At 42.6% G+C, this 17,657-nt stretch overlaps 1 protein-coding gene across 1 annotated transcript in view; it reads left to right on the forward strand.

Annotated features, from left to right (window-relative positions):
• Window positions 1-17,657, forward strand: part of ANKH (ANKH inorganic pyrophosphate transport regulator) — a 210,131-nt gene that overhangs the window by 168,523 nt on the left and 23,951 nt on the right. The window contains exons 3-8 of the mRNA XM_035890687.1: window positions 4,218-4,336; window positions 5,487-5,570; window positions 8,060-8,230; window positions 8,840-8,974; window positions 12,026-12,118; window positions 16,093-16,188. Coding sequence (XP_035746580.1) covers window positions 4,218-4,336; window positions 5,487-5,570; window positions 8,060-8,230; window positions 8,840-8,974; window positions 12,026-12,118; window positions 16,093-16,188 — 698 coding nt within the window. The remainder of the gene's footprint in view (window positions 1-4,217; window positions 4,337-5,486; window positions 5,571-8,059; window positions 8,231-8,839; window positions 8,975-12,025; window positions 12,119-16,092; window positions 16,189-17,657) is intronic.

The following is a 17,657-nucleotide window of genomic DNA, read 5'->3' on the forward strand; positions in this document are numbered from 1 at the left end:
TTCTAAAAGATGATAAAATATTTTTCATTAAACATGTGCCCTACTGCAGTGTCTTCAGATGGCCATTGCTAAAGCAGTAACATGCTTCCCACCTGCCCCAACCTTTCTCCCACAACAAGGGCAGTTTCTTATCAGCAAGGTAGTCAGAGCAGAGGAAGAAGGAAGACAGCCTGTGACCAAAGCATTTGTGGATTTTAGGATAGCAAGGATCGGTTTTTAGTTAAAACAGGCTAATTTTGAGACTTATGAGATGTTGGCCTACCTAAGAGTATTTCAGAGACCAACGGTCATTGATAGATTTGAGAAAATCAGCTAATGCAATTTTGCAGCTAGAGCTGAGCACAGAAAAAGATGATTGCTGTGTTCAGTCTGCATTGAGATGCTCCTAAGCTGGTTTTTTTAAAATTCATTTATTACTATGAGCAAAAAAATCACAAAGCTTAAAACACTCTGATCATCTGGGCTTTCACAAGGGGGACACGTGCTTTTGCTTCTGCTTTAAGTCAGGCTAATCAAAGACCTAAAGAAATCTACGTACCCTGTGGTTATCTCCAAACAAAGATTTACCATTCTTTTTTTTTTTAATTGGCATTTTCCTATCTGCCCAAATCACTTAGCTGAACAAACTCCTGACCAGCACCAGTTTTGGCCATGTGAGCCGTCTTTCTGACAAGCAGCAGAATAGATTTTTATTTCTCAAGTCTCCAAGTTCATTTTTAAAACTGGCAGCAAAGTATGAAGATGGAATGCATCTAAAAAGAACACGCTTTAACCCAAAAACATTTTTGGATTTTTTTTCCTCTCGTAAAGCTAATATTAAGATATGTAGTTTTGTGTCTGGGATTAAAAGGTAACACTTCCCATGAGGGTTTCTTTTTGTTTTCTTTATGATGTTAAGTATAACATGCTGGGTGGCAGACAGCTCCAAAATGACTACGGTACAGCTATTTGTTGGAGACTGCTGGCATCATTAAGAGTGTGTTTTCAGAATGTCTGAAGTTTATGTGGTAGTAACTGGCTTGTTGGAGAAATCGGTGTAGGGAAGAAGAGATCCAATTAGGTGAGCAGTTTTCAGTGTCATTTCTTAAGCTTCTGGGTCTTAAAACTCAACTGGAAAAGCCAAAAGCAAGAATTCCTGCCTAAATTCTCTAGCGAACTAATCCATAGACATATCAAAATAAATGAGGTCTTAGAGGAGCGCAAACAGGCAGCTTGTCTTGGAGTTGGACTTCTCTGTTTTGGTTGAAATGATGCAAGGAATGGGATGAGCCATCTGCTTTAGAGTCATGTAATACTCTTCAGCTCTGTTGTCTGTGTTATTAATTTTGTACCATGCTTCATAATAAGTTTGTAAGGTTGGCCAAGGTTAAGTTCTAATTGCATCAGCACTTGCTTTATTCACAGCTCAGAGACACATGCCTGTATATTTGCCAGTAAATCTCATCTTGCAGAGTCCTTCTTTCTGAGGATGGAAATGTTCATGGACAACAGCAAAAGTGATTGTGTGCTTTCACTGACACATGGAATACTTGACTATTTTAAAACCAGCTCTTAAGCTTAGCCATTATGATTTTAAAATCAAAATCACATTAAAAAGTGCAGTTAGATCTTTTTTTGGATGGGGGAGAGGAAAAAAGAATCTTAAAGCTTACAGAGCACAGTGCTAATACCCCTAGAAATCTTAAAAATGTGGTGCTCTGGGCTGTGGTGGTATAAGTCCCTCGAGGGTGCCCTCCCAATAAACTACAACCCTGTGGTGAACCGTCTGTTCCTAGAAGTGAGAGTAGTTCAGCCTCTGACCCCTCTGATTCTGTGAATTTTTCTGTAATAGTCAACTTTAAAAAAAAAAAAAAAAAAGTAAACATCTCAATGGCTTTTAGAGCTAAAAAAGTTACTTATTACTCACTTTCTAAACACTTTAAGTCTCATTTAAAGCAGCTGAAGCCGAGCAGGTGAAGTGCAGGAGAGCACGGAGGGTGACATCTGTGGCGTGCTGTCTCCCCAGCACTGTGCTGCTGGTGGAGGCCCCTCCGCAGAAGCAGGCTCCTCAGCTTCTGGACTCTGGTTCTGTCAGTCCCCACGTGGGGACTAAGGCTGCGGTGTTTCCTGCAGCAGTTTTTAAGTTTTTGTGCAGGATAAATGTAAAGCAACTTCAGCAGAACTTAAGAGACAGGTCGGTGAATCTGACCCTCACAGGCAGCTTTGCCTCACATGCCTTCCAAACTTCTTCATTCAAATAACTCAATTCAGAAACGTCCATGTACTGCCCTGCCATAAATGCAGCTTTCCACAAGGACTTACCATGCAAAAATCTGGGCATAACAGAGAGTTTTCAAAATACTGAGCGAAAATTGGTGTTAAAAAGAGGCTGTGCTTGATGTGTGACTGGTCTGCAACAAGCACATGGACACTTAAAGGACTGAACTGGCCTCCCTGAACTGGGGAAAGGTTGGAGTCCTGATTTGAAGTTCTTCCCCAACCCCCTTCAAAAGGGAACAAGGCTGGGAGTGCCTCAGGAGGATGGCTAAGCAACTTGGGGATTACTGGGTGAGCTGGGAGGCTGCTAGTCTAACAGTCATAGTTCAGGTGAAGGACACAGATAGGGACCAGCATAGGGAAAAAGGCGAGTTTCTAACATTTTAGTATCTTTTGGGCAGTCCTGGTTCTTTGGAATGAGGCTCATGCCAGCTTCCAGTGCTGTCAGACCACCTCCTTCTATTTTACTACTTTGTTTACACTGTCTTGTTTGTTACACTGTTAACCATTTAACTGCTGTATCCCTCAGCCATCACAAAACAATGATGACTTAAACTCCTCTTTAATGGCTTCCAAACACTGTTTATGAGTTAAGAGAGAGAGTTCTAAGCTAAAAAGATTGATCTGGACGACTACTGTGAGCATTTGTCAATCCAATTATGTGACCTGCATGCATGAAAAGGATAACTTCCCTGAAATACTTTGTATGAAGCTCAGTACAATGATAATAGACTTGTTATAAATGGAAAATCAGATAAATGCTCACTTTTGAAAAAATTATCTTAGAAAAGACACAAGTGGAAGAGAACTGAGGTAAGTTTCCCCAGGCACAAGTAATTCTGCCATTACTTGTGTTGGGAGGTTGACTTTACAACCTAATCCTTCTTTTAACAGCTATTACAAGTGTATAGAGGAAATGAAGTAATAATATGCAGGTCTAGAACATAGTTTATAAAAAGTTAAAAACTATTCGGATTATTTAACTGTGCATAATATGTAAGTCCCCATAGTTTGGAGACGCCACTCATAGCCTGCTCTTTGTTATTCCTGGTCATGGAGAGGACTATGGGGTTATTAAAACAGCTGGATAACATGGGTACTAACAGAGACATAAGCAGGTCTTCAGAGAGCTGTGTGGCGAGTCCCTGCGTCTGTGCCGTCCTCAACCCAACGCCTTGAGAAGACAGACCTGGCAAGAGGCATGTTGCCCAACGCTGAAAATTCTCATCTTGGGTTGGAACAGGACAGCGAAATAACATACTGGCGATGGGAAGTGGCAGCCTCCTGGTATCCAGAGGTGCCCTTTTCTGACTTGTGGCTCCTGAGATGCCAGCTCTAGATAAGGAAGGAAACTAAGGCTGGTGGAGGCTGCCCAGAGGCCGTACAGCGAAGGTCACCATGCCCTGACCGGTCCCAGCTGCGGTGATCATTAAGCAGACTAAGGGAGAGGCATAACGAGTGTGATTTGTTGCGCGCCTTCGCAAGTCGTAATATCCTTTTACAGCTTTGGGCAGGTTTACAGGTAATGTCATGAGAATGCTGTGACAACAGATGGTTGTAGCATTTATAAGGTATAAGGTACTACATCCAATGAAATACACGCCTGGTGAAAACAGCTTTTCTAGTAAAGAGCCTTGAGTTAATGAAAGAGCAGTAGATTTTCTGGAGTACCAGTGCGTTCATTTAGCAAACAGATGTGGCACACACTATACTCATCTCCCAACGCAGCCATTTGTTATCGCTCTTCTGCTAAAGGTTACTTGAAAAAGAACCATGAGAGCACTCCTTAGTCATAAACAGCAGCTGGTGAGGCTGTAATATCCTGAAGCCCCTGCAGCTGTTTGCTGAGTGCATGCATGCCTGAGCTCCTAGGCGTCACAGTCTTTCAGGTGCTTCTGAGTATCTCACCCAGAGTCCATATGTAACCTTCATTATTCATTCCTATTCTTGTGTCTCTACAGCCTATAGCGATTTGGGGTATTACATTATTAATAAGCTGCACCATGTGGATGAATCAGTGGGAAGTAAAACTCGGAGGGCCTTTCTTTATCTTGCTGCCTTCCCTTTTATGGATGCCATGGTGAGTGCCTGATTCAGAACTCAATTTTAGTATTAATGTTATTTTTTTCTCTTTGGTGACCTTAGTTCACAAAGTCTGTTACCTGATGGGTAACTGGAGGTGTGCAGGAGGAAGGTGGGTCCTTTGCAAGCAGTAGCTCTGGATATACCAGGACGCATCATTTTCTGCTACCTGGAAAAAGCATCTGGGTGGACTTTGAACATCCAGAGATCATGACAAATGTGAAAAACCTTAGCTGCCTTGTTAGAGTTACTGTATGTGCATGCTGAAAAGCGCTGGTCGTCTTGCACAGTTGATGAGCTCTTAATGAGCTGCACCAGTTGTCTGTATCTGTCCTCTCCTTCCAATTTGTAGTGAAAGAGTTGGATTTGCTGTGCATTCCCAGCTCACTTGTAGAGCTCACAAGGAATAAGCTCAATTATTTTCTCAAAGCAAATTTGTTGAAAAGATACTTCTTACCATCAATTTTTGCAAGCACAGCTAAGGCCAGTATATCTCAAATGCTTGGGCAAGACAGCCACACATGGCATGGTCTGCTGCTTCCCAAATTACCAGGCTTACTGATTGTGGGCTGAACAACATAAATATATGGCAGCTCTCTTTAATGCCTCTACTTGTGTGTAGAACTGATAAAGGATAACGTTCTCATGGCATGCCTCCGCCATTTTCTGTACCACTTTGCTTGAAACAGTAGCTGACAATAAAAAAAAAAAGTTGGATCATTAAGTTTTATTTTCCAGACAGGACTCAATATAACTCAGTGGGCCAATGAATATTACACTTCAGAGGTGCATCCAGCTGGTGAATAAGAATAAACACTTTTTCCCTCGTATTATTTAGTATGATAATCCGTTCTGTGCAGCATCTGTTTTATGAAGAAGGGACAGTTTCTTACTAGATCTGCTGAGAAACTTCTATACAGTCTATAAAATTATTCCCATTCTCGCTGTCAGCCCTGGCAATGAGGAACTGAATGCGGCAGTGCTTTCGCTGCATTACTGCCTTAACATTGGCCCAGGCTCACACCAGGTACTGCTGGTGGGAAAGAGCTTTGTGTATAATGGAACAAACAGCAAACAGCATTCTGGGGCCTGAAATCATTCACAAATACCGTAATCACTTCCCAAACTCTTCTCTGCCTTCTTTTTAGGCATGGACCCATGCTGGGATTCTGCTGAAACACAAGTACAGTTTCCTGGTGGGATGTGCCTCCATCTCAGATGTCATAGCTCAGGTAATGACTCCTCTTAGCAGTCACTGTTTCCATTGCGGTACAGACTCGATGCTTTCCTGAGCAGGAGCTCCCTTGTGCAGAGACTGCCTTCTCTCTCTACCATGAACAGCACACCAGAAGAATTAATCTTGTGTGCTGTTCTCTGGCTGTTTCCCCACTCTGTGGAGGCTGTTTGCTGACAGTTGTGGTTGAGGCTGGCCTCACTTGACTGGACCGATGTCAGGAGAAGGGAACCAGGATTGTTTGGGCTAGGGGCCATGTCTTCCGGCACCTCCACAACCCTGTTTCAGAATGGCTGAGAAACAAGTAGTATGTACATGTGTACATCTGGGAAAAAGAAAGGTCAGGCAAAGAGGCTGATGGCTTCTACCACTCCTGAGGCTGACTGACTGTTTTGAAAGAGACCTTTCTCCCCCCTGTGCATTCTCACCCACGCTTTGCTTCAGTTGCACTGAAATCCTGAGTGGGACTTGTAGGTGGAGAAGTGAAGGCTTGATTCTCCCAGTTCACCCATCAGCTTTGCACATGCCGTCTAATCCAGTGAATGCAGTAGTGTAAGCCATTCTGAGTCCCAGTAGGGCACTGTTCTTGCTACTGGCCCCAAAGGTGAAGGCTCAGAGCTGCAGCAGAAGGGATCTGTGGTGACAGACCCTGGTGATGCAGAGAAGACCAAATGTTGTTTCAGCTTTCATTTGTGAGCTTTGTACTAGACACAGTTAAAAAACAACATTCATACACATTGCTGATGACCAGTGTTGTAGCATTTGAGAATCAATATACAGGCCTCTTTTTAAAGCATATATATTGCAAAATGGAGAGTCCCAGCACCTGTAAAACAGTTGCTGTACTGCCCCATTACCAGCTGAATGGGGTAATGACTGGGTAAGAAAGAGGATAATAACAGTATGACATCAAAGGAAATATGAAGTCAACAACACTTAGTTCAATTTTCCACAGCATTTTCCTCCCACTAAATACGAGCAAACCATAAACCAGGTTGAACCATTCAGTCAGCTGCTATTCTATGTTTGGCAGGTCTGCCCCTCTCCAGTACTGCACTAAATCCCTCAAGATAATACCAATTACTGTAAATGACCTTAACCCTCAGGATCTGCTCTTGTTCTGATGCAACCTATAGAGTTTGCTGACCCTGAATGCATGTCAGGTCATATACAGCTAAATACAGAAACAAATTATTATTTTGGCCATTGTACACATGCCCTTTCCACAACGGTTGGTGAGTGGGGTGCCAGGGTTGTGAAGAATATGGCACCTGTCATCTTCTCTCAACAAAATATTGCACAGCACAAGAGCAAATCTGGAAAACAGAAAGTTGTGACTCTCCATACCCCAGAACTCTCTCTCTACACCTACATCTGCTCCCCACACAAGCAATACGTGTGCAGGCAGTAGCGAATTCTCCTTGGGTAGCTGCATAGACACACTTTTTGTGACTGACTTTGCTTCTGTTTCTAGGGTTCAAAAGAGCGTTTTTGCAAACCCTCGTGAACAGCATGGCATGCCTAAGAAACATTTGCACAGTGTGATTTTTCTGAAGTATTTCTTGAGCTCTAGCAATGAAGGAGAGAACCTGCCCCTGAACAATGTGTTTCGTATTTCTTGTAACTCACTTGAATGCCAGCATGTCCTGGCAGCGTTGTCCTTGATTCTGCTGTTCACAGCACCAAACACAGTTGGCTTACCAGTTGTGCCCCCCATTCAGAGACATTTGGAATTTAACAGGCACATCATCAGCTCTGTACTTAACGAAGAAAACAATACCATATTAATTCCTTTGCATTTTCTGAACTGAACATTTAATCTTACAAGACTGAATTATGAGCTGTTCATTAGCCCAAAAGTTTCCATTTCATTTACATCAATGTGGCACTCAGATAGCTGAAGAGAGAATGTTGAAATACTGAAATTTCACTCAAAAAAGTAGAAAAGTAGGATGACATAAGATTTCCTGCTTATAAATGCTGAAGTGGATACTTTAAAACATCTGGCTTTTTCATTGCCACTACCCCCCTTCCCTCCCCGCAATGAAAAAAAAAAAAAAATGAGGGCTTAGAAGCTGACCCTAGAAGCATGTCTCCAGCCTCAGCGTATATCAGAATAGCACATTCTCCTGGGAAGGGTGACATTCAGCCACATGCTTGCTGCCAGACCTTGCCAGACTTTGATGCTAACCTTCTCCTATTTATGGCTCCTAGTCTGACACCTGCCCGTACCTTCAACTACTGTTTAGTAGAGCTTCTGTGTGATGCTAACTCTTGTTCCTCTCATTTGTATGACCAAATGGCGGGGGGGGAGGGAGGGGGGGGGCAGTCCTGGCCAAAGTTTCGAATGCCACAAGCTTGAAGTCAGATAGATACTGTAGTCGTGGTTGTTGGTTCAGATGGACTGGCTTGAATCAGATGAGAGATATGTTGAACCTAAAGAAATATGCAGACAAATTGCTAATCATTTATTTGTTTGCCCTGCAGGTTGTTTTTGTAGCCATTTTGCTTCACAGTCACTTGGAGTGCAGGGAGCCTCTCTTGATCCCAATCTTGTCCTTATACATGGGAGCACTTGTCCGATGTACCACGTTATGCCTCGGATACTACAGGAACATACATGATGTCATTCCTGACAGAAGTGGGCCTGAAATGGGGGTATGTCTTAATACTTGGTGCTTTTTCAAATTCAATCATTTTAATCTTGCTTTTTGTGTTATAATACTGTATTAAGCCATTCTGCATGAAGGGTCTCCTCTCTCCGTCCTGTGGGAGAAAACATTTTCACTTAAAGAGGCATGGTAGAAACTATTCCAGCAACAGTGCACCGGAGGCAGCGCTTCCCGTGGTATGGATGTGCTGTCTACTGAGCACTTCCGTCCTGAGCTCTGTCCTGAGCTGTAAGACAGCACAGCATCAACTAAGTGGACACCTTATTTCACAGGGAAGAAGGTCTCAAAAATCTTCTTTCTCCTCGAATGTCATACTGGTTTTCACATATCCTTGTCTGGTATCCGGAACAAATTATGCAGATAGATAACTTATGCATTATTTATTTAGATCCATGACACAGCTTCTTTCAAATCAGTCTTACTAACATGGGTGAAAATATTTTAGGCTCCTCATATTGAAAACTGTTGAAATTAATGTACCAAACTGACAATGGGTGGGAAAAGCAAAAATCCTTTCTCTGTGCTTTTGGTTCAGTTCTGCATGTTTTTTTCCAAACCCACTATTTTTTATTATTTTTTTTCCTGTATGTTGCAGGGAGAGGCTACAATAAGGAAGATGCTGAGTTTCTGGTGGCCTTTGGCCTTAATTTTGGCAACTCAGCGAATAAGTAGGCCCATTGTCAACCTTTTTGTCTCCCGGGACCTAGGTGGCAGTTCCTCAGCCACAGAGGTAAGAAAGTCAGTGCTCTCTATTACTGCAAATGATCATTTACATGGAGTTACCTCTGTGTTTCTCTTCTCAGCCGTGCTGACAGGAAAAAAATTGTCTTAAATGCGTTTCTGTTTAGTGCTCTCTTTATCCTTGAAAAGAAGACTGCTTGGACTCTTACCGTGAGTGTTTCTGCCAGGCCTAATAGGACCTCTCCCTCAACAAGACCAGTAGAATTTTTTCACTGAACAGTTCCTGCATGCCAGGTTTTCATGCTCTACATATAGGTACATACGCTCTGGAGCATTAGGATCCCAAAGATTTTAGGACAGTCGTCAGTAGTCCCGTGTTCTGCTGTTTCCTGTCATGTATATTTATGGCTACGCAAACTGATGTGAAACTGCTGTTAGCAGTCAGTGCATCACACTAGAATAGCGTAGAGATGTAAGGAAGCACATAAAAAAAATAAAATCTGTCTCCTGGTTGGGATACGAAATGCACCCTGTTTTTCTTGAGGAATTTTGGATTACCCCAACAGTCTCCTACAGCTGGTGGGAGACGGGCTTCTGATTGTAATGCAGAGCCTTCACCAAGGCTCACCATGAGCTGACCTATTCTTTTAAGAAGTCTGGGGAACCTTTGCTGCCAGTTTCTGTGGGAGGATGTCTAGTCATTAGCAAATGTCTCATGTTTTTTCTATAGGAAAAACAAAGCTGTAAGATACTAAATGGAAAGGAAAATTCAAACAGCTGATGCCTAACAAATGTTCTCTCAGCACTGCTAATTTGTCATACATGATACTGCATATTTTACTTGCTCAGGAGTTGCCAGTGACTGCAAATAAACAGCTGTGGAGAGAGAATTTAGGAAATGTAACACTTTTACATGTGTAAATCAGGGATCAGACTATGCGTTAGTAGCATAGTTAGTAGCAAGGAGAGCCAGAGCAGGTTAGCAGAGATCAGTTTTGCATTTCTTGGTGACTTTTCATTTTAGATGCATCACATTTCATGGCTAGCCAATTGCATTTTGTTGCTGTTAGGATGACTCCAAATACATGCTATAGCTGGTGGTTTGCTGGCCTTTTAACGCTAACTGTAGTGGTCACATTTCAGCTTTCTCTGACTTCTGAAATAACTGCCTCTGAAAAGGGAGGTGCTGGCAACACCAGATAACACTGGTGTCTGGAACATCAGTATACACAGGTGTTTTATAGGTCCTCTGTTCAATAATATCAGCAGATTTCAGTGTGGGCAGGATGCCCCTGTGAAGGGCTGGGCTGTGGCATGTTCATGAGGACAGCAAGTCCACTTGCATTGGCCAAATCCCACTGCTGCTGTTTGGACTGCCAGCACAGTTATGGTGATTGGGGTACCTTTTCTGGTGTTGGCTTTGATGGGGGACTTTTCCACCTGTAAATAGAAGTTCTAGACATTCAGGGAAGCTTTCATGCACATATTTTGGGATCCCACCAATTGAGGAAAAATACTGGAAGAAAAATCACTGCTGAAAACTTTGATAATTTAATCCAAGTGGAATCTAGCATACAAAATGTGGTAGTGAAATATTGTTTTCTTTATCAGTTACTGTGTCGTTGTGGTCTTTTTGGAATTCATCAGGAAAATAAGCAGAATATCTTTTATATGCCTTATTTGATTTAACCTAGTTAGGTTTCATACAGATGGAAATTCTGCTGAAAATACTAGGGAGGGGCTTGAAATTAAAAAAGGTACTGGCTTAAAATTCCAATTTGTTGTCTTTGAACCAATTACTTTTTCAAGGTACATTAAACATTATTAAAGCTATTATTAGCAGGGAAGAATCTATCCCACTCTCTTCCTCTTTGTGGATAGCACTACTTCCCCCCCTCTTTTTAAACAGCACAGGTAACAAATTAGCTTGCTGCATGATCCTGTGTTTGTATAGATCTTCTAATCCAACAAGGGCAGGAATTACATTTATAATGGGAAAACGGGCTCAGAGAATGAAAAAAATGTACATTGAAAGTTTAGGAGTGAAACAGAGACAGCAGCAGTTAAAAAAGGTCTTTCTGAATGCTACCATTGCTGATGTAAAATGAATCTGAATTTAGGCAGATTGTAGCAGATCTGAACCTGCAGACAAAAGGCAGTCGAACACTTCGATTTCTGGAATTAAGGGAGTTAGGCAGTTCTCAGTACAGATGCACACTTTGGCTCTGAGGACTAGAAAACTTGGGGTGACAGTAGGTTTCCAAGCAGCTGCAGGAAGAGCTCTCTAAACACCCTTCCTACATGAAAGACATGAAGTACATGTATTTGGACTTTTTTTTTTTTTTTTTCGGAAATCAGAAACATCGGCAAAATCTTTCATACATAATTACGTAAGGGGGGTTTATGTCTTTGATGTATCCCTTACACTGTACTTGTGAAAGTGCAAAAGGGCCTAGTTTTAAATTGCTGGCAGTGAGTCGTTTCTCATGATAAAAATGGTCATCTGGAATTATTTTTGTCTGGTTTTTGTTGACAAGCACCAAAGTGGGGAGAGGGGGATTTTTTTGTTTCATAAGTACCCCCTGCCCCAGAGTAGTCAGTTTGATGTCCAAAGTCAGTCAGCCACTGAAGCCTGCTGTTTTGTAGTCTGTCTTACTAAACAACTGTTTTACTTAAGAATAACCAAGCAAAATGAATAAAAATGAAAATTTTGAAATCTGATACAAAGCTACTAGCATTCTGCTACTCAGGTGTCTGTAGCTAAAATAACTCAGGAGCAGTGTGGAAGGGAGTTACGTGGCTGGCTGAGGGGCTCACGCCAGCTCAAGTTAACTGTTATCCCAAAGTATTTGTGTGATGGTGGAACGACAAAGCTGAGTAACGTAGCTTCATGGCATGTAGGATTTTGTAAGTTTAAAATGCCGGGCCAAATGATGGCCACTCTGACAGTGTTCCTGAAACAAAAAGCTTCCAGTCGCCTGCCTGGTTTCTCGCTGTGTCAAGGCCAATGTGGTGACATTGGTGGGAAATGGCACCCTATGTTAGTTTAACTGTTCTGCTCAGAGATTTGAAGTTCATGTTTCCCTGTCTGTTTTCATAGGCGGTGGCAATTCTGACAGCTACGTATCCCGTGGGACACATGCCGTATGGCTGGCTGACAGAGATCAGGGCAGTATACCCTGCTTTTGACAAGGTGAGTGCCCTTGTTAGCAATGTAATAAATACCTTTGGTGTGGTTTCACATGCATGGTCCTCCTCTTTCTCTCTGTTACAACATTTTAATTTAGGGGTGGCTTCGGTGACGCCAGAGGAATTTCTGCCAAACAAATATGAAGAAAGTTCATGGCTCTGTTATCAAGTGCAACAGATTATTTAAAAAATAAACTAACCAAAGATTAAGTAGGGCTCTATTAATGATCATCTATTGTCTTGCTTCTCTTTACTTTTGGTTTTGATGACTATTGTTCCTTGTCCCACTGATAAGGTTTTCTTAAAATCCTAGTTAAAATTAATTTGGTTTTGGTGTCTTCAAGCTGTTGTCTGATTTATGATTTTAACCTTCGCTCTGTGTTACAAGGTATTAAGCTACCTTTTTAATAGATAAGTGCTGTATTTTTTAGGATTAAAAAAACGTCCTCACTTACTTGCTATGATGTAGCTACTTAGCTAATGAAGTGATTTCTCACAAAGTGTCCATCAGTGAGTGAGCAAGCTTACCTCTCTGCTCCAGATTCTGCGGTATCTCTCAAATGGGTTTGGGTTCATTTGCTTATGTTAATATTTAGCAAAGGTTGTTTCATAGACTGGCAGTAACGCAGACAACATACTTAGCTGACCAAGACTATGAAGATTTCTGTTGGCAAATCATGTAATTATGTAAGAATGCAAGGACTGCTCCTGGAACCAAGCACACAGAGTAAATATATAACGAAAATTAATTTTTTTAGACTCTTTTTTTGCTCTGGTTTAGAACTGGTACTCACTAGCCCATATGCTGTGCGAAGAACAGCCGTGTCCTGTGACATCCAAATTCAAATGCCAGATCCTCTCCTTCCCTTTATTTACCAATTAGCAACTGAACTTTCTGGTTCCAAATACTGATCAAAAAAATGTTTGCTTGCTCAGGGATGTACTTAGCTGAAGCAAGCCCTGTTTGATGTGATCCACCATATTTCCAAGGAGAACTTAAAACCAAAACAGAGTCAAATCAGCCATAACTTCAGGTAGACTGACCTGTCAGATACAATACAACATGCAGGCTTTCTCAGAAGGAAAGGAACTGCAGATGCAAAACCAATAAACTGCAAGATAAAAATGGTTTGGGACAGGAAACACAGGGGCTGCTAACCTCATCTGTTACAAGCCACAATCAGATGCACTATTGCCAAGCAAAATTAACAGCAATGAAGACTCCTAAATTCAGGTCTCATTTAGCTGGTGGAAGACGTGCTGACAACTTTAGTGGTGACAGGATCAGACCATGATTTGTCTGTTTATTTCAGTTAAAAGGCTTAGAGCCTTTTACATGGAGCTCTTGTGGAACAAATGTGAGGAAGAAAAAGCTAGGGTAAGGCACAGATAGGTACAGTTTATCTAATTGCTGAAAAGGCATATAATTGGGATTTTAGTTGCATGTTTTAAGAGCAGTTTGGCATAAAATGTGCTAGGTGAGGTAGCAGCAGTACAAAGGGTATCTTATTCTGGCAACCATGTGTGCAAATGCCTCCATTGTATGTTTCAGACAATAAATACCAAACCAGAAACCCAGAGAGAGTTTTTTTAGATGGATGTGAGAATTGCTTTATTACCCTCAGTTACACGTCATTTGCATGTCACCGTGCCTTTCAAAGCTTTGTTTCCTTAAGCTAAGGCTTTCTCAGAAGAGTCCAGATAGAATCACTTTATTTCTGGACTCTGTAAAGTCTCTAGTATTTTCAGGTGCTGAAACAGTTTGCATGCATTCAAACTCCCATTTTCTTTCATCGGTAACTGAGAAAGCTGGCAGTGCTGATGGCCACCAGAAGCGCACTGCATTGCCTTAACTGGCTGATGGGATTTGGGATCCAGATAGTATGCCCCTCTTCAGTGGCTCTACTGGAGAAGTCAGATTCTTGTCCTCACGGGGAAATCGCTACCTGTGTTCACATTTGTAAGAGAGATGCTGGGTCCTGCTTCAGTCTTTTATGAGACTCTGTGTCCAGAGCAACCTCATGGCCCAGCAGTTACACTCAGGTTAAGGGGTTCCTACGGGTAGTGAAACACTGGAACAGGTTGCCCAGAGAGGTGGTGGAGGCCCCATCCCTGGAAACATTCAAGGCCAGGTTGGATGGGGCTCTGAGCAACCTGATCTAGTTAGCGGTGTCCCTTCTCACTGCAGGGGGGTTGGACTAGATGGCGTCTAAAGGTCCCTTCCAACCCAAAACATTCTATGATTCTATGATTTTCTGAAAGAAAACAGGCATATCCTAGTTCTGTCCTCTGCTGTTTTATACGGTGATAATACCATTACTCTTAATGGACTGTGCCATCTGATTCAGAGCAGCAGCACCGGCTGAGAGAGGACTTATGAGCTCTATTTATCTGATTAATAGATGGGAATGAATACTCCTTTTGCTCCATAATCTGCATTGTGTTTTGATCCAAGAACTAAATTGTGTGCAAGAGACAGATAGGAGTAAAGAGTCGGTGGTCTGGAGTGAGAGCAAAGGGCGGAGCAGAGCGAGGGTAGAGTTAGCAGCAGCGAGGTAGGAACAAACAAGAGCCCTTTTTCTTCACAGCCCTTTTGGATGGCTGGATTTGGGTGTGCTTTCCTTCCTCTCTGTTATTTTACCCTTGTTAGAAAGTTGAGCCATGCAGCAGAGTTTGTTTAAACTCTGGTGAGCTATGTAAGCAAGGCCTATTCTCACGTACATAAAAACTAACAATAACAAAGTATTTCTTCAGAAACACAAGGAATAAGAATAGATGCATTAAAAAAATGTTTACAGAGAGTTTTCATAACCAGTTCCCAAAAAGGGCAGACGTAGCTTACTGCTTTAGGGTCTGGGTTGCCTACATGCATCTTCAGGCACCCAAACTTCCAAGCAGATATTTAGGCAGGAGTGTGGGACTGTCCGGGTGCCATTGCTGCATGGATCACCACAAAAAGCTTTAAAATACAAAATTCCATCAACTACTTGAATGTGTGTGAAATGGTGTACCCTTCACAGAGCTCACGTTCAGTTTGTCCGCTCCCAAGATGCATTTGCGTAATTTCCTATTTCTCTTAGGAGTAACTTCAGTAAAGGAGGCTGACTGTGTGACAGATACTGCTGTTCTACCTGAGTTACATCAAGGATGAACAAATGTTGTCCTACATCTCATGGCACAGGTTTTATGAGCGTGGGCACATACTTGTGTATCTCAAACAGCCGCAGGGTAAATGCACTAGATGACCCAACAGCCTGTTGCTACAGGGCTCCTAATGGTGCCCTGCCTTTGATATCCCATCCTCTCCTTTCACAGACCATTTACTTTGTTTTTATGTGTTCCCCGAGGGCAATTTTAAATCTTCAGCTTCATTTGCTATATTAGACATTTGGAAGAGGGCTTTTGTTGTTGTTTTAAACTTTGCTGCCATATGAGTACAGAGCCCATGTTCAAGGTGGAACATCTAATAGTCCTAATTATGTTCTGTTCATTAAACTGCATTAATGGAGCCAGCTGTTCCAGGGGCTTTGTTTATATTACCTACTTGTCTAATCGGATCAGTAAAGGTGCTTGCATTGGCATATGGATTCGGTACCACTTTGTGGTGAAAAGGAATGGAATCCTATTTTTCCTGAGAAAACATGCTACAAACTTTAAGGTAAAAACAATTATGTGCAGTTTCCTTAGAAAGAGCTACCACCCTTTTTCAAATCTGAATTTGTTAAATGAGACTTACTCCTTAGAAGAGTAGGGAGATTAAGCAACCCTCAGTGATGATAGGAGCAGTTGCTGTCAGTTTAAGCGGAAAATATTCTGTGGTGGTACAAAGTACTCAGAAAGCTCTGGGTTAAAAAGCAAACAAGCAAAGACAGACATGCTTGCGCACAGACAGTCAGGTCCAACACATGACCTGGTGCCGTCAGCCTCCCGCTTGTCTGGAGCCAAGCTAATGCTCGTTATCTCTTTCTCTCGCCCTAGAATAACCCCAGCAATAAGTTGGTGAACACCAACAGCACCGTCACAGCAACACATATCAAGAAGTTCACCTTTGTTTGCATGGCATTGTCCTTAACGGTAAGAAACCTTTGTACAACTCGCTGACTTTCATCTCAACCAGAAAATTATCTCCTCTACCTAATGCTAGAAGCACTAGCAGTTCAAGAAAGGTGAGTTGTCTTTTCTTATGAAGTTCTATTGCTTTTATCTGGAGGACAAGGTGCAATCATAGTACTGGAGTACTAAGAAAATCAGCTATCATTAACTCAGGCTAGATATCTTATGGGGTAGAGTTGTTTTATTTAATTCTCACTACATTTCATTTCAAGTCAGCCTCCACATGCAAAGAGATATCAAAGATCTGCTTTTCTTTTTTCTCTTTTTTTTAATGAACAAAATCTTCTGGCAACCAGCGTGTCAGGAAAATGAAAACCCACATTTGTCTCGTGCAGTGGGATGGCAGCCTGTCCCTGGGCATCATTTACTGTGAACGGTGGGAAAGGCAGCACATGTCGGAACTGCAGTTCCCCACCGCCTCACGTGTCAATGGTCTTCCATGCTGGGGGTATTTTCATGCACGTTGCTTTTGTTTACTCTCAAAATGAACTAAAAAGGGCAGTCTCAGAGGTGATACTGACACTGACAAAAGGATCTAAAGCCTTGTCTGTGCTAGGAAGCATTGCAAGGGGCTGACATTCAGGGAGAAATTTCGCTGAGCCTGCAGCATTTCAAAACACCCAGCTTGCACACATACATACAGTGCACCTTCCCCAAGAAAACTGTTTCTGCACAAGTCTTTTTAGCAACAAACAGGAGGTTGTGGAAGAAAACTCATGCAGGTGGCAGGGATCGTAGCAAATAATGGATTAAATGACCAGAGTAAATGCAACTTGCTTCTACACAGGCTGCATTTACATTAGTGCTTGGAGCTGGTCAAGCCATCCTCTTCCCACTTGGGGTGGGCTTGCATGAGCAACCATACCTCTGTCCATGACAGCCATTCGCAGATGTGTGATCTGTGCACTGTGTCCTAAGGAGTCCTGGGCTGGCTCCTGTCAGGCCCCAGGACTGCCAGGGTCAGTCATGGCAGGGCATGGCATGGCACTCCCAGCCATGAGCAGGGTGGCCGGGGGGCACCGGGGCAGACCCAGCCCTGGACATTAGGCACCACCCTGGGGATGGGTATCATAGAATCATAGAATTGTTTGGGTGGAAAATACCTTTAAAATCAAGTCCAACTGTACTTATCCACCACTAAATCACGTCCCTAAGCACCTCGTCTACCCGTCTTTTATATACCTCCAGGGATGGGGACTCAACCACTTCCCTGGGCAGCCTATTCCAGTACTTGATAACCCTTTCAGTGAAGAAATTTTTCCTAATACCCAATCTAAACCTCCCCTGGCGCAACTCAAGGCCACTTCCCCTCATCCTATCACCCATTACCTTGGAGAAGAGACCGACCCCCACCTCACTACAGCCTCCTGTCAGGCAATTGTAGAGGGCGATAAGGTCTCCCCTCAGCCTCCTCTTCTCCAGGCTGAACA

The sequence above is a fragment of the Egretta garzetta genome, unplaced genomic scaffold (genome assembly GCF_000687185.1).
Source record: "Egretta garzetta isolate BGI_Z169 unplaced genomic scaffold, ASM68718v1 scaffold413, whole genome shotgun sequence".
In the NCBI taxonomy this organism is placed as follows: domain Eukaryota; kingdom Metazoa; phylum Chordata; class Aves; order Pelecaniformes; family Ardeidae; genus Egretta; species Egretta garzetta.